General features: G+C 33.7%; 16 protein-coding genes and 2 pseudogenes across 18 annotated transcripts, besides 1 other annotated feature; 7 read left to right on the plus strand and 11 right to left on the minus strand.

Annotated features, from left to right (window-relative positions):
- Positions 1-16,221: part of a mobile genetic element that runs on past the window's edge.
- TVAGG3_0573800 lies at positions 157-1,060 on the minus strand (annotated as a pseudogene). The gene has a single exon. A coding segment is annotated over exon 1 (904 nt).
- On the plus strand, positions 1,130-1,489 carry TVAGG3_0573810 (uncharacterized protein; the record flags this gene model as incomplete). Its single annotated transcript, XM_051238889.1, has 1 exon — positions 1,130-1,489. The coding sequence occupies one exon, from the start codon at positions 1,130-1,132 to the stop codon at positions 1,487-1,489; it is 360 nt and encodes a 119-aa protein (XP_051096713.1).
- Positions 2,081-2,305, plus strand: TVAGG3_0573820 (phage tail repeat-like family; the record flags this gene model as incomplete). Its single annotated transcript, XM_051238890.1, has 1 exon — positions 2,081-2,305. The coding sequence occupies one exon, from the start codon at positions 2,081-2,083 to the stop codon at positions 2,303-2,305; it is 225 nt and encodes a 74-aa protein (XP_051096714.1).
- TVAGG3_0573830 (uncharacterized protein) lies at positions 2,679-3,496 on the plus strand (the record flags this gene model as incomplete). The annotated part of the gene is made up of 1 exon (XM_051238891.1): positions 2,679-3,496. A coding segment is annotated over one exon (818 nt), but the record flags the coding sequence as incomplete, so codon positions are not given.
- Positions 4,677-4,940, plus strand: TVAGG3_0573840 (uncharacterized protein; the record flags this gene model as incomplete). Its single annotated transcript, XM_051238892.1, has 1 exon — positions 4,677-4,940. The coding sequence occupies one exon, from the start codon at positions 4,677-4,679 to the stop codon at positions 4,938-4,940; it is 264 nt and encodes an 87-aa protein (XP_051096716.1).
- TVAGG3_0573850 lies at positions 7,094-7,686 on the plus strand (annotated as a pseudogene). The gene has a single exon. A coding segment is annotated over exon 1 (593 nt).
- On the minus strand, positions 7,698-7,913 carry TVAGG3_0573860 (uncharacterized protein; the record flags this gene model as incomplete). Its single annotated transcript, XM_051238893.1, has 1 exon — positions 7,698-7,913. One exon carries the CDS (start codon positions 7,911-7,913, stop codon positions 7,698-7,700), a length of 216 nt encoding a protein of 71 aa, XP_051096717.1.
- Positions 8,578-9,519, plus strand: TVAGG3_0573870 (organellar and viral DNA polymerase type B; the record flags this gene model as incomplete). Its single annotated transcript, XM_051238894.1, has 1 exon — positions 8,578-9,519. The coding sequence occupies one exon, from the start codon at positions 8,578-8,580 to the stop codon at positions 9,517-9,519; it is 942 nt and encodes a 313-aa protein (XP_051096718.1).
- On the minus strand, positions 10,235-10,733 carry TVAGG3_0573880 (P-loop containing nucleoside triphosphate hydrolases family; the record flags this gene model as incomplete). The annotated part of the gene is made up of 1 exon (XM_051238895.1): positions 10,235-10,733. A coding segment is annotated over one exon (499 nt), but the record flags the coding sequence as incomplete, so codon positions are not given.
- TVAGG3_0573890 (uncharacterized protein) lies at positions 10,769-11,218 on the plus strand (the record flags this gene model as incomplete). Its single annotated transcript, XM_051238896.1, has 1 exon — positions 10,769-11,218. One exon carries the CDS (start codon positions 10,769-10,771, stop codon positions 11,216-11,218), a length of 450 nt encoding a protein of 149 aa, XP_051096720.1.
- Positions 11,342-11,654, minus strand: TVAGG3_0573900 (protein of unknown function, DUF4108 family; the record flags this gene model as incomplete). Its single annotated transcript, XM_051238897.1, has 1 exon — positions 11,342-11,654. A coding segment is annotated over one exon (313 nt), but the record flags the coding sequence as incomplete, so codon positions are not given.
- TVAGG3_0573910 (Poxvirus D5 protein-like family) lies at positions 11,692-12,237 on the minus strand (the record flags this gene model as incomplete). Its single annotated transcript, XM_051238898.1, has 1 exon — positions 11,692-12,237. A coding segment is annotated over one exon (546 nt), but the record flags the coding sequence as incomplete, so codon positions are not given.
- Positions 12,390-12,927, minus strand: TVAGG3_0573920 (uncharacterized protein; the record flags this gene model as incomplete). Its single annotated transcript, XM_051238899.1, has 1 exon — positions 12,390-12,927. A coding segment is annotated over one exon (538 nt), but the record flags the coding sequence as incomplete, so codon positions are not given.
- On the minus strand, positions 12,958-13,350 carry TVAGG3_0573930 (uncharacterized protein; the record flags this gene model as incomplete). The annotated part of the gene is made up of 1 exon (XM_051238900.1): positions 12,958-13,350. One exon carries the CDS (start codon positions 13,348-13,350, stop codon positions 12,958-12,960), a length of 393 nt encoding a protein of 130 aa, XP_051096724.1.
- Positions 13,760-14,293, minus strand: TVAGG3_0573940 (protein of unknown function, DUF4106 family; the record flags this gene model as incomplete). Its single annotated transcript, XM_051238901.1, has 1 exon — positions 13,760-14,293. The coding sequence occupies one exon, from the start codon at positions 14,291-14,293 to the stop codon at positions 13,760-13,762; it is 534 nt and encodes a 177-aa protein (XP_051096725.1).
- Positions 14,668-15,078, minus strand: TVAGG3_0573950 (protein of unknown function, DUF4106 family; the record flags this gene model as incomplete). The annotated part of the gene is made up of 1 exon (XM_051238902.1): positions 14,668-15,078. One exon carries the CDS (start codon positions 15,076-15,078, stop codon positions 14,668-14,670), a length of 411 nt encoding a protein of 136 aa, XP_051096726.1.
- A 1,262-nt stretch (positions 16,222-17,483) lies between the features above and the next one.
- On the minus strand, positions 17,484-18,743 carry TVAGG3_0573960 (protein of unknown function, DUF4106 family; the record flags this gene model as incomplete). The annotated part of the gene is made up of 1 exon (XM_051238903.1): positions 17,484-18,743. A coding segment is annotated over one exon (1,260 nt), but the record flags the coding sequence as incomplete, so codon positions are not given.
- A 675-nt stretch (positions 18,744-19,418) lies between these two features.
- TVAGG3_0573970 (protein of unknown function, DUF4106 family) lies at positions 19,419-19,712 on the minus strand (the record flags this gene model as incomplete). The annotated part of the gene is made up of 1 exon (XM_051238904.1): positions 19,419-19,712. A coding segment is annotated over one exon (294 nt), but the record flags the coding sequence as incomplete, so codon positions are not given.
- Between the last annotated feature and the right edge of the window lie 6,072 nt (positions 19,713-25,784).

The raw sequence follows: 25,784 nt of genomic DNA on the forward strand, positions 1-25,784 counted from the left end.
GATATGATGTTAAAGAGACGTTAAGTTTGCTATAAATTGTTACTGGATGACACTCAGGAGAAGGAACCATACACATCGTTCAGGATATACAAACAACGGGACAAAGTAAAGAATACATGCCACCTTACATGACAGTTTACGCATGGTATAGAATGCTTAGTCGTCATTTTCAACTTCTTTAGCATATTCGTCAGGAGTTGTCTTATATTTGTTAGGAACTGTCTTTGAAAGTATACCACCTTGAACTTTGACAAGTTTGAAACGAGGTCTGACAATAGTAGTTTTATCTTCTGCTTGCAGTGTGTACATTTTGCCATGTTTGCCTAAAACTTCATAATATTCTCTTGTATACTTTCTTCTATTTTTACGAACACGAATGTGAGTACCTGTCGGTTCCCATTGTTGTCATAGTCAATAGTATTTTCATATGGGTCGCGTTTAGGTATTTCTATTTTTACTTTGTCACCTTTCTGAAGTTTGAAGCCGGCATTCTTTCTTGTTTGTCTCTTTTGACTAAATTATTAAATATATAGTCTTTCTCTAAGTCAGGGTTGTTTTTCATTTCTTCGGGGGAGTGGTTTCCCAAACCTTTTTGTTTACGGTTATTGTAAATATTTAAAACTTGTCTCATCTTTGCCATGGAGAAGTGTCTATATTTGTCGTCATATGACATTTCATTTGCTTCACCACCTTGTGGTTGGTTTAAGTCTCTTAACATTTTTATACAACCGTCAATGACACCAAGAGCAGAATGGTTTTGGTCGACAATGAAATATTGGTTTACATTTTTTGAACGCAGATAGTTTTTAATATCATCTGATTTGAAAGAACTTTCACAGTCAGATGTCAGTTTTGTTGGATGGTATTTGTCAACGAATATTGTCAAAGCAGTTTTCACATCTAAAATATTTTTGGACCATAATGGTATGGCTTCACAGTATCTTGTGTTTTGACCAACAAATATTAGCCAGTATGGTGGTCCATCTTCTCTATACCTCGGAATGTTTTCCAAGATATCCATAAACCAAGCATTTGGTGTTGAACTAAAGATTTTTATCATGAGTGCTTTCTTTGTGCTTAGAAACATAGGGGTCCTTGTTTGGATTCGTCATTTTTTAACCCATAAGAAATGGGTTTATTTGGCGCATTAGCAGGAGTTGCATCCAGATTTTTGCCCGCAGTGGGAACAATAGCCAGAGGTGTATTTGGAGTTGGAAGGAAGATTTTGAGTACATTAGGTATACTTAAAGAGAAAGCACAACCTATTATACAAACTGTACAGAAAGGTTGGGATGTAGCACGAGATGCAACAAATCTTATTCCAAATCCTGAAACAAGAGGAAAAGTTCAAGGATGGATGGACAATGTAGGAAGACAAGCAGGAAACTATTATAACAAAGCAAATGACTACTATAACCAAGCAGGACACTATATGGACCAAGGTGAAAGATTCTTTAACAGAGGATATAACCATGCACAACATGGGTAAACAATAACCAACCTCAACCGCCTCAAACGTGGGGAATGTAAAGTTTTTTACTGAGATGAAATGAACAATACAGCATTGAGACAAATGGGTTCAAGATGGATTTGTCGACTTCCAGCAGTTACACCACGTGTTTGTCAAGTTCTTCCTATACCTCAGGAAGTTTTAGACCGACTTAAAAAACTAAACAACCAGTTGAAAACAAACCAAACTAAAATTTTTTACTGAGATGAAATGACCGAAGAAGTTGAAACGGTAGATTTGACACCACAAACAAAAAGTTCAGAACCATTGTCAAAACCTGTCAAAGAACTTACAGATGAAGAGAAAAATTCAATAATAGAAAGTGCCAGGTCTGGAAATACAAACCCTAACTACAAAGTCACTTTTCATAGAAATGGAACGGCTAGTATCTCAAAAAAGAAACAGACTCTCACAAATAAAATATTGAAGTCTGAAGGAGCTTTCGAGACAACAGATGGAAAAGTTTACTTCACTGACCAACAGTTCATTATAGAACATCTCATTGACTTAGAGTCGAAATATTCTAAACTTTACAACAAACACAAAAAGTTGAAAGGAAAACAAAAACAAATGGCATATGATATTTATGAAGATGTTGACGACACAACTGTTCCTGCAGGTGAGGTAAAGTCAGAGGAACCGAAAAGTGACGAAAAACCGATAGAAGAAGAAAAACCAAAAACTGAAGATAAACCAAAACCAAAGTTTAGTTTCCAAACTAAACCAAGTCAACCTTCATTAGCTGGTATGGGTTGGCGTCAAAGACTTATGGCAGCAGGCGGTTATGTAAAGTAAAGAAAAAAATATTTTTTTATTTTTATAAAAATGCCCCCATATAGAATGGATAGAAATCTGCTAGAATAAAAGCAGAGTTGCAAAGATATGGTTGGAGAGTTTCGAAGAAGTTTAAATATAGGAAGGGAAGACCCATAAAAGTCTATGACAAATTGTCTGGTCTTCGCTACGAAATGGATTTGGAAACAGCACGTGCCAATTATCCAAACAGACTAGAGAGGTTAGAAGAAGAACGTCTTATGGACATGCCTTTCGATGTTAGTGAACCTCAAGTTGAAGGACACGACGGCTTTGCCAGATTCTACTGGAAACATGACGAACAATTGCATCCTTTGAGAAGGAAAAAGGTAGTGCAGAGGATGGTCATGCTCCCATGGAAAGAACAAGATATGCATATGAAAAGTATCGTGAAGTTAGAAGTCAAATTACATCTGGTCGAACCTTTACAGTAAACTTTGACGAAGGAAAGAACAAAGAAGGCTTCATGGGTGTACTTGCTGCAATTCAAGACGGAAATAAGAAAGGACACAATCTCAGATTGACCATAACAGATTTGGATGGTCACATTTACTATGCACATGGCAATGAACAAACAGCCGCAAAACTTCTTGACGCTTTCAAGACTACAAAGAGAGAACAAATGGTTGACTCCGACTCAGACATTTTGAATGCAATTGAAGGAATTGCAAGTGTCAAGTTCGAATGGTACCAACCTAACCCTCAAGCAGTCAGACAACATGCTGGATACTTCCCCTTCATAAATAAGTCTGACATTGACTTGACAAGGTATGGAATTTACAATTCAATTGAAACAATTGTCAATGAACCTTGTATTCTTACATGTCTCAGGAACTCTGGTCTTGTTACAGATGAGAAGATGAAGTATCTTGAGTCATGTGTGAAGACAAGGTACATTCTCAGAGGTCAATTGGCAAAAATTGCACCGTTGGCAAATGTCAATATCCGAGTCAACATACCTACAGCTAAAGGTTCTTCACATGACGACTATGTTGTTGAGTTCAATTTACCATGGTTGAAGATTGTAATTGTCCACAACCACTTCATGTTGAACGAAAGTCTTACAAACCCATTGTTCGGAAAAGGCAAGTGCAACATTGTCAGAGCTGTAAACATTCTTTTCGAGAAAGGTTTGTTGGAACCAATTCCAGATGACAAGCTGACAGAAACTTTTGTACCAAAAGACGAAACAAACTTTTCACTGTTAGCAAGACCAAAAGTTGTTCCAGACAAAGTTCTAGTACAAAAGAAGTACACAATTCCACAAGGAGTTGGATTGTTCGGATACCAACCTGAACCAGAAGAACTTCCAATGAGGTTGCAAGAACTTCAAGATGCTATAAATAAACTTCCATTGAGACATCCAATTGACGTCAAATTGTATTGGAGAGCATCTGAGTTAGGTCAGAAGGTTTTATATGAAACAGGTTGCTTCGACGATGTTTATGAGATAACAGGAGAAGTTTCTCAGAAGATAAGAGACTCACTTGAATTTCCACAAACTGGACCAATTGGTTGCGACAAGTTCGACTCAAACGAAAAGATATACTATGTCGACCTTAACGCTGCGTACATGAGGTTTGTCCAATATATTCCGACTGGAATTCCAAACGAAGATGGTGAGTTCCCGGGAAGGAACTATACAGTTGGAAAAGTCATACAACAACTGTATGATATTAGGAAAGCTTCAAACCCCAAACTTGCAATGACACTCAAATTGCTTATGAATTCGACATGGGGATATTCCATTAAGAAACCTCAAGAGATGAAGAGTAAACATTATGAGAAGGTCGACAACTTTGTTGAAAGGTTTTCTCCTTTTGTTTTGAAGTACGAATTCACTCAAGGTCAAAGTGGCTTAGTAACCACATTAAAACCTATTGTCGAACATTGGTCTTACCCTCAGTTCGCAAAAGCAGTCCTTGACAACTACAACAAATTCTTCTCCGAAGTCAAATCCAAAGTTGTGGTTTACTATGAGAACATTGACGCACTCATGACGAACGAAGAAGGCTATAACAAACTCATTGAAATGGGAATGGTCGGTGAAAAGATGGGTCGATTCAAATTGGACAAAATTTTCACCGAAGTTCATGTCCTCTCCAAGCGTAAGTATTGGGGCATACTTGAAGACGGCACAGAAATAAAACATTGCATGAAATAAAAAATTTTTATATTCCTTCCTAGCTAATTTCCGTTTAATTTCATGGTCGCCCTCGGAGTCTTTGAATCGGACAGGTCGAGTTACACCATTCTTGGTCTCAAACTCATATATAACCTGTTTGTCTGTATTTTCGTCGACTATGGCACGAGACACGAACATTGACCAAACGGACAAAAAGTGTCATTTCGGATGGTCAAGCAGCCAATCGCATTCGAGCACTTCGAAGAAGCCTTACGTTCCAAGGGAGAGGGTGTCTGGTGCAAGGCAGAGGTCATGAAACTCTACGAGCAGTACATCCTCAATGCTCTGGGAGGACAAATCGTCCTTGGATTGGCAATTCTACCAACTCTCTGGGACGACCTCCTACGCAACTGGGATAACGAAAGAGTCCAATTCAAAGGTCGGGAACTAATTTTGCAAATTACCCTTAATTTAACATACTTATCCAAATAAACACCTAAATTTACTTGGGGTTTCCCCCTAAAATAAAATTTTTTTACTCTTAGAACCACTCGAGGTTCTCCTTACGGTTGTTGAGCTTGTCACCGTCAATGTGTCTGACCTTCGTCTTCTTGTCTGGATTTGAACCCATTGAATTGCGACAAGCTTGCCCATGGAAATTGAACCGCGATTCCGAAGGTTAAGGTTCAAGTGTCCCAAGTTGTTGAGGACTGGGGTAAGAACCTTGCCGGTCTCCCTGTGCGGATTTTGTATGGGTAGGGTTGGAAATTTCGTAAGCGTCATCGGCAACAAGGGTTGCCCAAACTTCCTCTTCTTCGTGTTTCTCTTCTTCCTCTTCTTCCTCTTCTTCCTCTTCTTCCCTTTTCCTCTTCTTTGATAATACCTTCGCAATTCTGTGTTCACGAATTACGGTGTTGGAGGTTCTGTCCTTTCCGAGTACCTTCCAGATGGCATCTATCTCTTCGAAAAACGGTAGATGAGTCTGGCAAGGTCTCGGTTCTCTCTCTCGTAATTGCGCAAGGTTTCCGCGAAATCGTTCAGGCATTTCTCATTGGAAGCTTGGTTCATGAGGACATCGGCTTTGAGTTTGGTCATCTCTGTCATAAGACAACTTTGGAGAGTCTTAATGGTGTTTGTCAGATGAGCGTTCAATTGGGCAATTTGAATTTGAATTGGGCGCTTGTCTGGCAACCTTGAAAGGACATCTGCCATTGAGTTTGGCTTCGGTGCTTGTTCGGACATCGAAAAAATGAAGTGGTTTGAGAATGGCGGTTTTACTTCAAAAAGCTTGTTATGACAGTTAAGTCATACAACAAGTTTAAAATAATATCTTGTTCTTCTTCTGAACGTTTGTTGTCTCTTCCGATAAAAGTTTGGAACATGAGAACCAAAAAACGTTTTTTGAGATTGTGGAAGAGTTCAGGCAAACGTTCATATTCCGGATATGTTGGGAGCAGTTCGAAACATCTGAGCTGACTTTCGGACAAAATTGGGACAATGTCAACAAATTCATCTTTGGTCGGACTGCTTGAAGGTAAGTCCCTTACATGTAAGTAGCTCTGGTAAAGTCTTCTCATTTCTGCTAACTTTTGGAGTATAGCTTCGTAGTTTAGAAGTTTTAATTTTAATTGTCTTATTCCACTCTTGACATCTAAACGGTAACTATCCATGAGGTCAAGAGTAGCTTTGGTAGCTTTAAGTGGAGCTATCTGTTCCTTGACTCCTGCAATTTTGGTTGCAATTGTGATTTGAGCTCCTTCAAGTTCGCCGTCTATGTCGTTCTCAACGTCTTCAACTATGGCTTGAAACTCTTCATCGGTCCATTGAGATTGGTGTGGGACGAATTTAACTTGCTTCATTCAAAAAATGAAAAAAAATGTTTTTACTCTAAACGTTAAGGTTTACTGAACTGGTTGGATGTCGCCTTCACAGGTTATGTAGAATGGTTGACCAGAGAAGTGAAGGAGACCCTTGAGAATTTGGTTCATTCTTGGGAAAGGGTTCTCTCTGTTTGGAAGTTGTATCCAAGGACGCTTGGCAAAGAACTTGAGAAGAGCTTCCTTCTTTGCTTGCTTTATGTCGTCGTAGGCTGTCCCGTCTGGTATTTGAATTGGAATTCCAGTCGAAGTCTCGAGATTCAAGGCAGCCCTTCCCGTTATCCAACCGTTAACAAGCTTGCCTTTTACATTCTGCCTGAGGAAGTCTTTAACAAGCTCGTTAATTTCAATTAGGTAAATTGCCTCGTCGGTAGGTTCGACCTCGACCATTGCTACTGTCAGAAAAAGTACTGCTACTGTCAGAAAAAGTACTGCTACTGTCAGTAAAAGTACTGCTACTGTCAGTAAAAGTACTGCTACTGTCAGTAAAAGTACTGCTAGTTGCAGTAAAAAGGAAAATTTGAGAGGGTTTTCGACGATAAAGTACTGCTACTGTCAGTAAAAGTACTGCTACTGTCAGTAAAAGTACTGCTACTGTCAGAAAAAGTACTGCTACTGTCAGAAAAAGTACTGCTACTGTCAGAAAAAGTACTGCTACTGTCAGAAAAAGTACTGCTACTGTCAGTAAAAGTACTGCTACTGTCAGTAGCAGTACTGCTAGTAGCAGAGATTTTTATCGTTGTGGTCCGACGGTTAAGCCACAAACGAATGTCCGACGTCCCACCAACCGAGTCCATTCCCAAGCCAGAAGAACCGAAAGCTGCAGAACCACAACAGTCTCCTCGGCAACCTCAGTTCCAGCAAGTACCTCCACCAAATTACTACCAATTTCCACCTCAAGGTTACTACCAATTTCCACTACAAGGCTTCCCGAACTACCCTCCTCAGCCTATGCCTTACTTCCCCAACCCTTGGATGTTCCAGCAAGCTCCACCCAGCAATTCCAATCTCAATCCCAATCGAAGAGAGACCAAGAGTTCGAAGAAGGTCTGAACCGTTTACGCAAAGATTATGCCACAGCCCCTATGGAAGACGACAGGCTTTCAGTCTCTTCCCTCAAATCGACCGATTCGACTCGTACCACAGATTCGGTTCGTGACCGTGAAGACTACCTCAAGCAGTCTGAGAGACTCTTCATCTTACAGCCATTTACAGCTGGAGCTCTCAAGAACATGCGCAATTACGAAGGTCAGACACCAGCTGGAGACCGCAAAACAGACGTGCTTACAAGAGCAGTCCAACTGGTCAAGACAAAGACTGAGATAGTCGACTTCATTCTTGCAGCTTGCCCATACAAGTAAAAAATAAACAATTACGAGTTAAACTTTTTATTCTTTCTTTCTGAGTTGTTTAGAGCTGGTTTCTCTTGTAGGAACCTTTCGTACTCTTCCATGGTCATGTAATTGCGAATTTGGTACGCAATTCCAGGTTCGTTGTTTTTGAACCTTATGTATGTAACGCTTCCATCCTCCTCAGGGAAGTAAGCTGCTAACATCTGACCAAGTTTTCTCGGTGACTCGGAGCTCATAAAAATGTCACTTTTTAAACGTTAAGTTTTTAGTCTTATTTTACCCTTTGTTTACCCTTTGTTTGTCAAGGTAGTATTGGAGTGCAATTTCTCCAAATTCTCTGTGTCGGAGTTCTTCAGCATTTTCCAAGGTGTACCTGGAGAACTCAAAGAAGTTGTCAAGAACATACTGCCATGCTGCTCTTCTGAGTTCGTCGGTATTTTGGAAGTGTTGCACCTTCGAGTCTTCGGACATGAAAAAATGACACTTTTTCTATTAAACCGTTTTGGCATTTCTCATGAGTGAGTATAGTTCTGCCGAACCATTGGAAGAGAAGAAGTACCCTTGCTGGCAAAAGACAAAAATAGTTGCCTTAGTTGTCATTGCAATTGTACTCGTAATTGAATTCATTGTACTTCTCTTCACGTACATAAAACTCAGCAATGGTATTTGCTTTAAGAAGCTACCATCTTACTAAGACTAAACACTTAGATTTTTCAAGCTTGACTTTTTACAATTTGAATTTTGTTGCTGAATTCAGCAAAAATAATGTTTAGGTGAAGAGGTGAGATCTCACCCGTTTTTTCACCTGTTTTTTCACCCTCGTGAATTTTCATGAATTTTCCCGAAATAAAAAATAAAGTTAGTTTTATTTTATTTATTTTTTTATTTTGTATAAAAGATATGATTTCAACAATCGGCACAACAACAATACAAACAACTACAGCACCAAACTCGTTAGTTATGAATCCTACGTCAATGTTAGTAGAGATGAAAAACTTCATTCCTTCTTCATATACTTTCGAAACAAAAATCCAGAAGATAAAGCAAGAACTTTTAACAAGTAATTTAGACTGTACCGCACAGGATGAAGAAAATGAACAGTATCTTTATGAAATGCAGGACATTATTGACCATTTACCCAAATTGCCTGAAATCCAACAGCAAAAACTAACTATTCCTGAATTCGACGAAATTGAAGTCAAAGCAACTGACTCAGTAGAAATAAAGAAGTTCATACGAAAGGTAAATTATGAATTCCTTGGTTTTCATTGCAACCATAAAGTTATGGACAAAGATTGCGACATGTTATATAAGAACATCTCTGACATATATAAATCCGAAGAATTTAAGACATACGACAACTTTGTTTCATTAGTTGCAAAATGTGTTTGGGAAATAAGAGATAAAGATAGAAGAGGTAAGGTATGGCATGAACATTTAAAACCAGCAGCTTTTGAGTTAAAGAAAACCATTGACGCCTTAGTTGTTTTAGCAGGTAAGGTTTCAGAATATAACGCAAAAATGAACCCGCAATGTTCTAAATGTAAAGCAGCAATGAGGAAATATAACTACTCCGTCAAAGAGATAGAAAGAATGAGAAACGACTATGCAGATTTAAAGAAAGAAGCAGAGAAACCAGCAGAAAATAAAATGGACATGTTAGAATTTCTGAACAAAAACTATCCAACTGCTGACGATTTCCTTCTATCTGACGTCAAGAAGAAGTATAAAGAAACTTTCGGTATCGTTAAAACATTCGATGTACTAAAAGAAGAAATAGAAGCTACAAAACTGTTTAGGATTTCAAATATACATCGTACAATTCATGTAAAACGCTTATAAAATAACTGGGGTGAAAAATTAGGTGAAAAAACAGGTGAGATCTCACCTCTTCACCTAAAATATATTTTTGCTGAATTCAGCAACAAAATTCTGAGTAAAATGGCATATGCTTGCTTCCCTCGGAAAACCGAGAGAAGAACAGCGAGTAAGTAAAAAACCCCAGTCGCCAAAACTCTATGAAAACAGTGAAACAAATAGTTCAAGATACGTTACCTCAAACACACTATGATATGAAAGGTTGTACAATACTTACCTTCAAAGAAGACTTACCGCTACTGAAAGAAAAAATAACAGAGTATTTTGACAACTTCAAACAAGCAGAGTAAATGAACCATTTATTTTTATTGACTTTTTACAATTTGAACTTTGTTTGCGTAGATATGAATTCTGAAAGAAGTATGAGGGTCTTGTATGACTTTGTACTTCTCCCATAGTTCATGTCTGTCAAACTTACCTGCCATGGACTCTTTCATAAGTTCCATGAAATCGTCTTCGGACAATCCGGGGAAAAGTATAATGTCAGTAAGTATTCTTTTAACATCCTTACTTAAACTCTTGGCTGTCTGTACACATATTACGACTGAGATGTTAAAGTGTCTGAGCTTCTTAAGAATTCGACACATATCTTGTTCTCTGTTCTTTAACAAAGGATGAGAGGCGAAATCATCTAAAATAAGAAGACATCTATGAGGGTAAGTCTTCCAATCGTAAGATTGCAATTTCTTCGAAATGTATTCTATCTCTTTCTGTTTGTTTCTGAAATGTTTCTTCTCTAATATTCTCTGCATTTCCTCATTTGGGTCTTTAAACTTAGAATTTATATACTCATTTATAGCATTATACTTCAAAACTCTTCTTTGGTACTTCTTTATCCAATCTAACAACTCAGTATCCTTTATACATACTAACTTAGACTTCTTTATAATATCTTTGAACGAATTGACGGTTTGGTCAAATTGACCAGAAGTCGAACAAATAACAACTAACTCATAGAATGGGTTCTTCTCATCTAGTTCTTGTTGTTGTGCAGCCATTTTAAGATAAGTGAAAGTCTTACCCGACCCAGGTGGTGCAATTAGACCTGTTATACCATTCTGAGCAAATAAGAACTTGTCATGTATAGGCTTTATCTGAGCATTTTCTAACTTCCTCTTGTTCTTGTTTAAAACATTCTCAAATTTCTTGTCAATGTCAGCAAACTTTTTTTCTAACATATTTTTAGAAAATTAAAATTTTTATCTTTTAGAAAATGTCTAGCGATTTCGCTATCTATATTCGAGACAAGCTTTTCGACAGCAAAACATCTGTCGACCATAAAATCTTACATAGTGTAAACAAGAAAGGGGAATTTGTTCTAAAGTTCTGTTTCTGGGAATATGACAAGAACCATAAAACATTAAGCAGAGCAGTCTTAAAATTTGTCAATGACAGACTTGTTGACAGAGATGACACCGATTGGAAAGATGAAGTCCAACAAAAGTTCTTAGAATGCAAAGAAGACACATGCGCTGTTCTTGAAGATGAAATAGAAAACAGAATAGATGAGCTATTAAAGGACAAAGAACTTTTACATAAATATAGTTGCGCCAAATTTGACATAACTCCACCAGAAAAGAAGAAGAAAGAAAAGAAAGAAAAGAAAGTAGAAGAGAAGAAAGAACCAGAGCCAGTTCCAGAGAAAAAGAAATTTGACATGTAAAAATAAAATTTTATTTTTAGAACATTTCTGGGTCAATGTCAATGTTCTCTTCCTCTTTAGGAGTAAACACTGGCTTAGACTCTAAAATCTTTTTACCCAATTTACCTTGAACTTCTACAACTTTAGACTCATAATATTCATAGTCGTCTGCTTTCTTTGGTTCATAAGGTATAACAAGTTTGTATGCTTTGCCTTCTTTAAGGTTTGAGAACCTTCTGTCAAAACTTTCTTTGACTGTTAACAAACCTTCTATGTCTAAGTCTTCAAATTTCGCACCATTTTTAGTCACAATAGCAAACTTAACTGGTTCGATGTTCCAAACTTTGCTGAATGAAGACTTTTCAAAATGGTAGAAGTAAACATTCAAATATGTGAATGGGTCTAGTTCTTCTTTAAGTCCTGACATGTACTTGTTTACTGAGATGAATTTTGTCATCTTTTCTATCGGATAAAAAAATATTTTTTTTTAAAATTTACTCAGAAAAATTTTTCTTTGTATATACACCATTCTGAACATCTAAAAGACTTTTGACATTTGCCAAGAATGTTCGTTTAGAAGCTGTCATATAACCATATTCTTGACAATATTGTTTATACGAATCGTACAATGACCTTTCATCTAATGACACAAAGTCAGTTTCATCTATGAACAGTTCATATACACTCTTGTTTGCTTCTAACAATGTTTGTCTCTCTTCGGTATGTGGAATTTGTCTTGGATTGAACTTAGAAATATCTAATGTCATGAAATATGAGAACAAGTGGTTGTAAAAGTCAGATGTCAAAGTTTCTGCTAAGTCGTCAAAATATTCTGTATCTTGCATATGAGCTTCTGACGTTCTGACAACTACATATCTTCTGTCAGAACTTTCTAACTTCATCGGAACAGCATTGTTTGAAACCATAATGAAGTTTGCAACATTTTCACAAACTCTTTGGTCTTTATACTTTCTTTCAACAACTCCAACTTTGTCTGTTATAAGACTCTTCAAAGCATCTGAGTTCAAAACTTTTGTTGTATCTATACTTTGAAGTTCATTGCAAACTATAAGTTTCATATTCTCAATTGAAGAGTTAAATTTACCGCAGATGTTTTCTAAGTTTGTCATATTCGGATTCGAATAACCTTCTAACAGTTTGCACAAAATATCTGTAAAGAAAGTATTCTTACCAGTTCCTTGTTTTCCAATTATAATGAGAGCAGTTTCATTTTTAGCACTTGGATGTTGTAAGATGTTTGCAAACCAACATAAGATATACTCATAAACCTTTTCGTTTCCATTGCATATAATTTCTTTGACATGGTCTAACCAAGCTTCTATAATATTTTCTTTCCATTCTACTTGTTCGTATTTATATCCAGTGAAGATAGAATAGAAGTTTGGAGAAGGTGTATAGAACTTTATACCTCGAACTGAAAAATCTTCTAACTTTGACAATAAGATATCCCAAGCATCTAACATCTTCATTCCAACTTGTACGACTTTTATTTTCTTAAGTTTCTGTCTACATTCTTGTTCAGACACTATTGTTGCTCTTGGTATGTTAAAGACAACATCCCATTCTTTCATGACATAACATTCTGGGGCAGAGTCAACATAAATGACTAAACGTTTCAAATTCTCGACTGCTTTGTTATAGTCTCTAAATGGACACATATTTCTGAATGCTTGGAAGTCATAAAAATCTGAAACATCTATTCTGTACATTTTTATAAAAATAAAAAAAATAATATTTTTTTATTCTTGACTTTGTTGTTCCATTTGTTGCATTTGTTGTTCTTGAGCTATTTGTTGTTGAAGTTGTTCTTGTAATACAATACTTTCACCAGTTGCATCTTCCAATTCGAAACTTTCTGCCGTCATTGACAAATACATAGGACATAAAAGTTTTACAGGAACAAAGTTTGCGTCAACTAATGTCAACGTTATACTTGCCAAAGTGTTTGAGTTCACTAAGGTTGAAAATTCTGCATTCGAATGAACAATAGGCAAACCAGCAGAGAAAGTATTGTTTATACGCATAAGTATCTTTTGGTCATAATAGTTTCTGTCGACATTCGAATAACACTTTGAACCTAAGTTTGAAACAATATATAAGATTGGTGTGCTTAATGTCAATGGAATAGACATTCCTTGTATGACACCTTTTCCTGTTATAGGAAACTGTTGGTAGTAAAAACCAGAAATAAGTTTTGTATTATAGCTCATATCGTTTATAGTAAACTCAGTCGGACATCCAAACATAATGAAACCTGCTCTAGTTGCAGCACATGTTACACCCGTCCTTAAAGTATTAAATAAGTCAACAAAACCTGTTGGTGGTATATCTGAGTAAGTATCTTCAAAGGAGTATTTTTTACCATTCACAACAATAAAGTCTTCTGGTGTCAAAAGAGCAAAACAGGCTTTAGTCGTCATTGTGTTTAAGGTTAGTTTACAATATCGTCCTTGAGGACTTTGTAAGTTTGTTGTTATAGAATTATATGACTCAGGGTTTTTAGTCGTAATAGTATAAACCATTATGTCTTCTGCCATTTACTTAGCAAATAAATTTTAATGAAATGTTGTGGTCGTCAAATATTTTTATGACGTCTGAGAAACTATATTTTAAGTTCAACGTTTCACCTCCTTTCATAACGTATATCTTGTCAATGGCATTATATGAAACACCACAGCAACTAATGTCGGGTTCTATTTCTTTGATGTTTATATCGTCTGCCTCTGTCAAAAGTTTCAATAGTTCTTTCAAAACTTCATGAGGTGCAATGACATATGAGTTCACTTTTACAGGGTTGTGTTCGACCAAGTTTAACATTATACTTAAAGCTTGACAAATCTTCTCCTGAGTTTGAAGTTTGTCTTTCAGTTGTTGGTAGTCGTTTCGAATATCTGCAACAGAACTTAAATCTCTGCTAACTTCAGGATATGTTGGTTCTTTTACAGGAACAATTGTTATACCATCTTCGTCTTCGTATGGTTTCCCCATTTCAACATCTCTGTCTTTGACATTGACAATAACACTTTGACTGTTTGTTTGAGTTGGTGAATTTAACTTCACATCTGCCACCGCCATTAAACCTTTTGAAACACTTACGCTTCTATTTTTCGGAAATGACATTTTACTTAGAATAAAAAGATGGACGTATTCGAGTATCTCTTCGAATTGAAGCAGAACAAAGTTTATACTCACAAACAATACAAATACATTGACAGAATAGTTCTTTACACAAACAATGGAAAATGTTATAGAATAGCAGTCTTTGCTGAACCTAAATATTTTCATAAAGCAAAGAAAGTTGGTATAACCGAGATGGTGAAAGTTCTTGAAGCAGACAAAAATATAACTTCAAAACTGACCGATATTACTAAAGGAAAGTTTATAATACAGTATTATGTCAAAACTGGGTGTCAATATTTGACGAGAGAGAAAGTCAGTTCAAGAACAACTTACTGACCTGCTGCCAAAATCTGCTCGATGGAAGCTGTCGTTATGCCAATCTGAGGAGCCCCAGCAGGTTTCATCGAACGAATCTTCAAAAGAGCATCTTCCGTGAAAAGTGCTATTGGTTTTGTAAACTTCTTTGCTCTCAATTCATCTGGACCGTCTCTGTCACCAGTATATTGTATTTGTACAGTACCAACAGTTGAAATACCACCCATAAAGTCTTCTGAGTCAGCAAATGGAATGCCAAGCCAAAAGTTTGAACGGTCTCCATTTGTATATTGAGTTTTTTGACCTCCTGTATGAGTCCATACTTTCACATATGGCATAATAGAACTTTGCATTTCAGGGTTAATGGTTGTTGTGAAGTTGTTGTTAAAGTTCATAGCATCTAATGTCAAGTTGTATGACCTCATATCCTCAACTGTAGAATATTCTTCTCTTGGATAATATTTGCCATCTATGTTTATATGATATTTAATACCAGGGTTGTAGAAACAAGAATAGTCATTTATAGTTCGTCTGAACAGTACAAACATAGTATCTGCATGTTTCATTGCAGTTGTTAAAGCAATATCTGTTCTTGCACCTGGGTCAGCACTTTGGTTTCCAACTTCACCTGCAAAGTCTTTGACAGATATTTGGTGTATAGGGAACATAAGTGGAACTGCAATATATTTGGCAGCTAAAGCATTTGAAATATCTGGGTCCAACATATAGACTGCAAGTCTGCTTTCTATTCTCTTGCATTCAAATTTTTCGCATGTGAACTTAACTGGGTCCCAAGCAGTTCCAGCAGCATTGAAATAATAGTTTACTTCAGTGTTGAGGTTTGAGAAACCAAAGTCTAAGTCAACTTTGTCTTTGCAAAAGTCGGCGAATGACGTTTTATTTGTTCCCGTTACGTCTGTAAGAGTGAATGGGTCTTGTGTTGGTGCAATGACTAAGTTATTTTTGCTTGGAGTAAGTTCAATAGAAATTTTTCCTGCCCAGTTTGGCAAGTATCTTAAAAACCTGAAGATGAGGAAAGATGACAAAGGAACTCTAAGTTTCAGTTTTACTTTAGTGGCAGCATTTCCATCTGAACCAGAAAGGTTAACATAAACTCCTGGAACGTTAGGGTCAAGTCTTCTTATTTTCTCAATAGTTGCATACTGGTCTGTTTGTTCTCTAGCTTGTGGTTGTACTGAGTTTCTTAAAGCGAACCATTCATAGTTTGCCCATGTTACTGTTTGAACTAAGTCAGAGTTAGAATATATCTTATATCCCATGAAAACTTCTGGAGCATATTGGTATCCGACATAGAAAATTCCATTGCAACCTTTCTTGTCAGACAACTTGGCAGAAGGTTTTATTTCAATATCTTGTTCCACGTATAAGAATGAGTTGTCAATAGAAATAATGTGAAACCTGTCGCAAGCAATATCTACTGTTGTTGAAGAACCTTCTCCAAACTCACCTACGTTTCCATAAGAAACAGCAGTTGTATATTCGTAAGTTCCAGGAACTATTTCTGACCTTCTAATGGCATTGTCGCATTCGTTATACCATTCGGAAACATTTCCGTTCATGGCATCCAAAACTGTTGGCGTTATATTCTGAGCGGCGTACATTTCATATGGGTAAAAATATAGAATAGTTGGATTTATGTGTCATAATAGAACCCACTCGTACCAAGCTTTACTTTCTTCCTGACTGACTTTTTAACTCTTCTTTTTCCTTCATTGCCACTACTTTCACTAGATGAATTACTTCTTCACTACTTTCACTTTGTTCTACTCTTCTCTTCTTCTTTGGTGTCGCTTTTGGTAACTTGCCCTCTGCTTCAAGTTGTTGCATCTTTGCATCATGTCACCTAGTATGTTGTAAATTTCCCATGTCCTTTTTGCCTTTGGGCTCTGGTCGCCCATCTCAGGTAACCTATATCCTAGAAAGATTTTGTCATAGTTTGTATTTAGTCTTCGCGTATTGTTTGCATGACTCTTTTCCTGAGTTTCCGGTTCAAGCTCTTCAAACAGAGCTTGTCCATATGGAATAAGCTCGTTTCCAAATATATGTTTTTGTAGCCATTCTGGTTTTCTTTCCATGTTACCAATAATATCTTTTGTGAATGGGAAAGCTTTTACCCAATGTTTCAGTCTTGCGTCATTTATTTCTGTAGTTGGTTTTATTTTGTCAAGGAACATGTTTTTCAATACTAAACATTTCATTTGGTACTGTCCATTTGAGTTTTCTTAATATTCAATTCATCTTCAGTTCATTGTCTGCAAAGTAAGTTTTTTATGACATTTTGCAAACTTTCGTTTGCAAGGTCATGTACAATAGGTTCTCTTCCTTCTCTCTCCCTAACTTCTTTCTAAACTCTTCACCAAATATACCATCTCTATGGTTCTGTGTAGTTCTTTGAGATAAATGTTTTAGAACGTCAGGTGTTTATATTCCTTCAGCCAATGTTCATTTCATACTGGTCCAAAATATCTGCATCTTTCATATCTTTCAACGGCATTAAAGCCGCGCTGAAAATACCAGCTATATCTGGTTCACCATTCACTTCCATTGCGTCTACAACTTCTTGGAATTGTGGCTGTAAGTTTATGAACCACCTATCCGGATTAGCTTTATGACCCCATCTCATTGTAGTTCCATCGTCTGCAGAAACAAAAGTAGGTTTGTTTCCATATTTGTTAGGTTCTGAATGAACTTTAAACAATGTTTCATTTCTATATGTTTTGTTGAAATTTAACCTTTTATTTTCACCGAGTTCAGCCGAAGATTGAACGTTATATGGTCGTAAGTAAAAAGGGTTATTGTATTTGCGTACATTATCTTTCAGTTCTTCCATTCTTTGCTGAATATTTTCATCTGATGTTGGAGTCTTTTGTATGTCGGCGAACATTTTTCGATATTCTTCTACTATGTCAGCCGAATTTTTCTTAGACTCTTGGAAAGATTCCATATTCTCCGCATACACTTGTTGAGGGTCAAGATTTTTCGGCTGTTCCAAATCTTCATCTAGTTCTGTGAAGTTAGTTTCCAAAGGAGGGATTTGTTCGTTTCCTTCAGGCTCTTCTAGCTGTTGTTGCTGAACTATTTCTTCCATGTCTGGTTGTATCTGAACTTCTTCCTGTTGAGTTTCTTGTACCTCATCTGGTGGCATTTCATATATTCCGAGACCGTTTTTAACAAGTTCCCTATTTAAGTCATCCGCATTCATAACCCTTTCTTCTTTCGTTCCGTCTCTATTTTTTACGCGTTTCATGAAGATAGTTGAATTATCATTTATCTCTGACATCAAATATCTCGGAGTAAATTCAGTCATGTCATTTGGATGATATGCTATTAAATCATATCCCTTAGCGAGCTTGTATTTTCCAGGTTTGAAATTATATTCCATTTGGTGCTGAACCATAAAGCTAAATAGGTTCGGGTCAGTATTTCCTCCCTTGAACTTTCTAATAGCTTCTTTATATCTGTCACTAAAGTCAAGAGTATCTGGGTAACCATAATCTTCCTTAAGCATTTTTAAGAATTCTTGGTTTCCTTGTTCTCTACTTCTTTTATGTCCTTGCTCTGTTTGTGCTGGTTGTTGTGCTGGTTGTGGAGGTGGTTGTTGTGCTGGATGTGGAGGTGGTTGTTGTGCTGGTTTTGGTTGTGGTGCTGGATTTTGAACTGTTGGTTGTTGTGTTGGATTTTGAATTGTTGGTTGTTGTTGTTGTGCTGGATTTTGAACTGTTGGTTGTTGTGTTGGTTTTGGTGCATGCCTGTGTCTGTGTCCATGTGTCGATGTAAATGTTTTAGGTAGTCCTGGTGCAGGTGCTTCTCTTGGAGGGTTTGGTGGTATATAAGTTCCACTAGCTAGTATATAAGTTCCACCAACTGGTATATAAGTTCCACCAGCTGGCACATATGTTCCATCTGCAGCGTAATGTCCTACCTGACTTTTCGTTTTTAAGAAAGCATTTACTAGGTCTGTTTTGGTCTGTTGTAACTCTTTTTCTTGACTTTTCACAACAGTTGCTCTAACGGCGTCATAGGCACTTTGAACTGCCTGTCTCGTTGCTGCATCTGTTATTTTCGTCATATTTTGTGCTACTTCTCTTAACTCTTTGTCGAAACCTTCAGACTTCAGCTTCCTTCCAGATGAGAAGTCGTTCACTAGTTTCACCTTACTATGAAGAGCTTCGAAGGCGTTCTTAAAGTCAGCATTCGTTAAAGCTTCATTTGAACTGTCTTCATCCGCTTGTATTTTTGTCCTTATTGACCCTATAAGTTGGGCTGCTTTAGCGTTGGCTTGGGCATCTAACCAGTCATTATTAGCTTTTATAATATCTGCGCTTTTCATTGCCTTTGCATGGCTGCGTCGTTATTTTTACTTTCTTGTGCTAAGTTTTCATACTGTACGGTTTGGTTTTGCAACTGTAAAAGTTTTTCTGCTTTACATTTGCTTCAACTTCTTTTTTTACTCATCGCTATCCATATATGTCTTCAGGGCTTTTTGTTTCTCTTCATCTTTCAGTACTTTATATTGAGTAGTATGGTTTTTCAAATTTATAACATCTTGTTCCATTTTTGCTACTTCTGCTGCTTTTTCTGACACTTTTTTCGCATATTCCTCTGTACTTAGTTCTTTCAGTTGTTCTTCTTTCTTCTTTTTCTCTACGTTTAACTCATTGAGTTTCTTTGTGTGTCTGTCATATTCTAGTTTCTTTTCGTTTTCACTTATTTGTTTCTGTATGTCTATGTTTGACTTTTTGACATCTGTTATTTGATTTTTGAGTGAACTCAAATTCATTTGACTTTGAGGGTTATAAGCTGTTCCGTCTGCAGCTCCACCATAGCCTGCCATTTTCGCTAAAAGTGCCGCTCTTAAACCTCCACTCTGTGCACCAATAACTCTGTTTAAAAGCATAGGGTTGCTTGACATTTGTTGCAACATAGTGGGGTCATTCATCATTTGTTGTTGCAACTGTTGTTGTGGTGTCAGTTTTACTATTGGATGTTTCAATGCTCTCTTCCTCTTACGTATATTCTTACGTAGCTTACGTGGCATTTTAAGTGAAGTTAAAAAGCGGTTTTTGACAGATGTTTATATGACACTTTTTGTTCAGCACAAAAAACTACTCGGTCAAAGTGTTGTCAGTTTTGTAAAATAACCGTCTTATCTCATTCTATAAGGGGGAAAAGGCTTCTCAAAGTATACTTCCTTGGAACGCCTGTAACTTTTCCTGTAGCGACGATAGACCCTTACTTGTCCGGACAAAGTTATACTATTTTGAGTGCTCTACCAAAAAGTCAACGGCTGGTCGGCTGGGGTTCGCTCCTCCTCTTGGGTCTTGGGAAAAATTTCTTATGGGCTAGAGGGCGCAACGCGCCTGGAAGCCCCACCTGACCTGACCTTAATATGAAAAGAAAGAGAAAGTAATAAAACAATGATTAATATGAAAAGAAAGAGAATTCTATAAAACAATGATTAATATGAAAAGAAAGAGAATTCTATAAAACAATGATTAATATGAAAAGAAAGAGAAATTCATAAAACAATGATGAATATGAAAAGAAATATTATTATATAAAACAATGATTAATATGAAAAGAAAGAGAATGTCATAAAACAATGATGAATATGAAAAGAAAGAGAATAAGTTTCATGTTAACATCTGCACCATGATCAACTAGGAATTTGACAATTTCTATTGAATTCGCTTTGATGGCAATACTAAGAGAGCATTCATTAATATCGAGAGAAATTCATAAAACAATGATTAATATGAAAAGAAAGAGAATTCTATAAAACAATGATTAATATGAAAAGAAAGAGAATTCTATAAAACAATGATTAATATGAAAAGAAAGAGAATTCTATAAAACAATGATTAATATGAAAAGAAAGAGAATTCTATAAAACAATGATTAATATGAAAAGAAAGAGAAAGTAATAAAACAATGATTAATATGAAAAGAAAGAGAATTCTATAAAACAATGATTAATATGAAAAGAAAGAGAATTCTATAAAACAATGATTAATATGAAAAGAAAGAGAATTCTATAAAACAATGATTAATATGAAAAGAAAGAGAATTCTATAAAACAATGATTAATATGAAAAGAAAGAGAATTCTATAAAACAATGATTAATATGAAAAGAAATATTATTATATAAAACAATGATTAATATGAAAAGAAAGAGAAAGTAATAAAACAATGATTAATATGAAAAGAAATATTATTATATAAAACAATGATTAATATGAAAAGAAAGAGAATGTCATAAAACAATGATTAATATGAAAAGAAAGAGAATGTTATAAAATAATGATTAATATGAAAAGAAAGAGAATTCTATAAAACAATGATTAATATGAAAAGAAAGAGAATTCTATAAAACAATGATTAATATGAAAAGAAAGAGAAATTCATAAAACAATGATGAATATGAAATATTATTATATAAAACAATGATTAATATGAAAAGAAAGAGAATGTCATAAAACAATGATGAATATGAAAAGAAAGAGAATAAGTTTCATGTTAACATCTGCACCATGATCAACTAGGAATTGGACAATTTCTATTGAATTCGCTTTGATGGCAATACTAAGAGGGCATTCATTAATATCGAGAGAAATTCATAAAACAATGATTAATATGAAAAGAAAGAGAATTCTATAAAACAATGATTAATATGAAAAGAAAGAGAATTCTATAAAACAATGATTAATATGAAAAGAAAGAGAATTCTATAAAACAATGATTAATATGAAAAGAAAGAGAATTCTATAAAACAATGATTAATATGAAAAGAAAGAGAATTCTATAAAACAATGATTAATATGAAAAGAAAGAGAAAGTAATAAAACAATGATTAATATGAAAAGAAAGAGAATTCTATAAAACAATGATTAATATGAAAAGAAAGAGAATTCTATAAAACAATGATTAATATGAAAAGAAAGAGAAAGTAATAAAACAATGATGAATATGAAAAGAAAGAGAAATTCATAAAACAATGATTAATATGAAAAGAAAGAGAATTCTATAAAACAATGATTAATATGAAAAGAAAGAGAAATTCATAAAACAATGATTAATATGAAAAGAAATATTATTATATAAAACAATGATTAATATGAAAAGAAAGAGAATTAGATAAAACAATGATTAATATGAAAAGAAAGAGAATTCTATAAAACAATGATTAATATGAAAAGAAAGAGAAAGTAATAAAACAGTGATAAATATGAAAAGAAATATTATTATATAAAACAATGATTAATATGAAAAGAAAGAGAATGTCATAAAACAATGATGAATATGAAAAGAAAGAGAATAAGTTTCATGTTAACATCTGCACCATGATCAACTAGGAATTGGACAATTTCTATTGAATTCGCTTTGATGGCAATACTAAGAGGGCATTCATTAATATCGAGAGAAATTCATAAAACAATGATTAATATGAAAAGAAAGAGAAAGTAATAAAACAATGATTAATATGAAAAGAAAGAGAATTCTATAAAACAATGATGAATATGAAAAGAAAGAGAATTCTATAAAACAATGATTAATATGAAAAGAAAGAGAATTCTATAAAACAATGATTAATATGAAAAGAAAGAGAATTCTATAAAACAATGATTAATATGAAAAGAAATATTATTATATAAAACAATGATGAATATGAAAAGAAAGAGAAAGTAATAAAACAATGATTAATATGAAAAGAAATATTATTATATAAAACAATGATTAATATGAAAAGAAAGAGAATGTCATAAAACAATGATTAATATGAAAAGAAAGAGAATGTTATAAAACAATGATTAATATGAAAAGAAAGAGAATTCTATAAAACAATGATTAATATGAAAAGAAAGAGAATTCTATAAAACAATGATTAATATGAAAAGAAAGAGAATTCTATAAAACAATGTTTAATATGAAAAGAAAGAGAAAGTAATAAAACAATGATGAATATGAAAAGAAAGAGAAAGTAATAAAACAATGATTAATATGAAAAGAAATATTATTATATAAAACAATGATTAATATGAAAAGAAAGAGAAAGTAATAAAACAATGATTAATATGAAAAGAAAGAGAAAGTAATAAAACAATGATGAATATGAAAAGAAAGAGAAAGTAATAAAACAATGATTAATATGAAAAGAAAGAGAAAGTAATAAAACAATGATGAATATGAAAAGAAAGAGAATAAGTTTCATGTTAACATCTGCACCATGATCAACTAGGAATTGGACAATTTCTATTGAATTCGCTTTGATGGCAATACTAAGAGGGCATTCATTAATATCGAGAGAAATTCATAAAACAATGATTAATATGAAAAGAAAGAGAATTCTATAAAACAATGATTAATATGAAAAGAAAGAGAATTAGATAAAACAGTGATAAATATGAAAAGAAATATTATTATATAAAACAATGATTAATATGAAAAGAAAGAGAATTCCATAAAACAATGATTAATATGAAAAGAAAGAGAAAGTAATAAAACAATGATGAATATGAAAAGAAAGAGAATAAGTTTCATGTTAACATCTGCACCATGATCAACTAGGAATTGGACAATTTCTATTGAATTCGCTTTGATGGCAATACTAAGAGGGCATTCATTAATATCGAGAGAAATTCATAAAACAATGATAAATGTGAAAAGAAAGAGAATTCTATAAAACAATGATTAATATGAAAAGAAAGAGAAATTCATAAAACAATGATTAATATGAAAAGAAATATTATTATATAAAACAATGATTAATATGAAAAGAAAGAGAAAGTAATAAAACAATGATGAATATGAAAAGAAAGAGAATGTCATAAAACAATGATGAATATGAAAAGAAAGAGAATAAGTTTCATGTTAACATCTGCACCATGATCAACTAGGAATTGGACAATTTCTATTGAATTCGCTTTGATGGCAATACTAAGAGGGCATTCATTAATATCGAAAGAAATTCATAAAACAATGATTAATATGAAAAGAAAGAGAATTCTATAAAACAATGATGAATATGAAAAGAAAGAGAATTAGATAAAACAGTGATAAATATGAAAAGAAATATTATTATATAAAACAATGATTAATATGAAAAGAAAGAGAAAGTAATAAAACAATGATTAATATGAAAAGAAATATTATTATATAAAACAATGATAAATATGAAAAGAAAGAGAATAAGTTTCATGTTAACATCTGCACCATGATCAACTAGGAATTGGACAATTTCTATTGAATTCGCTTTGATGGCAATACTAAGAGGGCATTCATTAATATCGAGAGAAATTCATAAAACAATGATAAATGTGAAAAGAAAGAGAATTCTATAAAACAATGATTAATATGAAAAGAAAGAGAATTCATAAAACAATGATTAATATGAAAAGAAATATTATTATATAAAACAATGATTAATATGAAAAGAAAGAGAAAGTAATAAAACAATGATGAATATGAAAAGAAAGAGAATAAGTTTCATGTTAACATCTGCACCATGATCAACTAGGAATTGGACAATTTCTATTGAATTCGCTTTGATGGCAATACTAAGAGGGCATTCATTAATATCGAGAGAAATTCATAAAACAATGATTAATATGAAAAGAAAGAGAATTCTATAAAAAATGATTAATATGAAAAGAAAGAGAATTCTATAAAACAATGATTAATATGAAAAGAAAGAGAATTCTATAAAACAATGATTAATATGAAAAGAAATATTATTATATAAAACAATGATTAATATGAAAAGAAAGAGAAAGTAATAAAACAATGATGAATATGAAAAGAAAGAGAAAGTAATAAAACAATGATTAATATGAAAAGAAATATTATTATATAAAACAATGATTAATATGAAAAGAAAGAGAATTCTATAAAACAATGATTAATATGAAAAGAAAGAGAATTCTATAAAACAATGATTAATATGAAAAGAAAGAGAAAGTAATAAAACAATGATTAATATGAAAAGAAAGAGAATTCTATAAAACAATGATTAATATGAAAAGAAAGAGAAAGTAATAAACAATGATTAATATGAAAAGAAAGAGAAAGTAATAAAACAATGATTAATATGAAAAGAAAGAGAAATTCATAAAACAATGATTAATATGAAAGAAATATTATTATATAAAACAATGATTAATATGAAAAGAAAGAGAATTCTATAAAACAATGATTAATATGAAAAGAAAGAGAAATTCATAAAACAATGATTAATATGAAAAGAAAGAGAAAGTAATAAAACAATGATTAATATGAAAAAAATATATTATATAAAACAATGATTAATATGAAAAGAAAGAGAAAGTAATAAAACAATGATGAATATGAAAAGAAATATTATTATATAAAACAATGATTAATATGAAAAGAAAGAGAATGTCATCAAAAAAATATAATATGTCGACTTATGAAATTTCATTTTTAGGGGTGAAATAGTATTGTTTTTATTAAAGTATATGAATATATATAATAAAATTCATGAAATATATAAGCAGATTTTTAGTTTACAAAACAAATATGAGCAATGCAATTTCAAACTTTTGCTGGCAATTCCGATATTGCTCAAGTTTTGTAGTATTTGTGATACTATAACATCGCGCTTAAATCAATAACCGACTTTTTCTTATGAGGTATTGAGAAATATTTGATGCAATGAGAAAGGATTTCGAACGTTTTTGATAAATAAGAGCTGACGCTTTAGGGGTTCAGTTACATTTTCAGTTGTAGTTTTGATGCGTAGAGTCTCTTTTTTATTGTAAAATTTCTTTCAGCATGGGAGATCGAGAATGATTTTTGAGAACTTTTATGATTTTTTACACCGTAAATTAGTGCCTTCGAGGAAAGATAGTCCAGACTACATGAAGATGTGGTTAACCAAAAAAATCACTGAATGTTGCCTCCAATATTCATGTAGAATCTTCGAAAAAATTGAGCACAAAAAAGCCAAACAATGGCTTATTTTTGGATTTGTCACTAGATCAATTAATCCTATTTTAGGATCTGAACACTCTTTTTAGCCAGAGATATGAGTCCTTCTAGGAAAACGATTCTAATTCATCCATACAAAAAAATGAATTATCGTTTTTCACCCCA

Source organism: Trichomonas vaginalis, chromosome II (genome assembly GCF_026262505.1).
Source record: "Trichomonas vaginalis G3 chromosome II, whole genome shotgun sequence".
In the NCBI taxonomy this organism is placed as follows: domain Eukaryota; phylum Parabasalia; order Trichomonadida; family Trichomonadidae; genus Trichomonas; species Trichomonas vaginalis.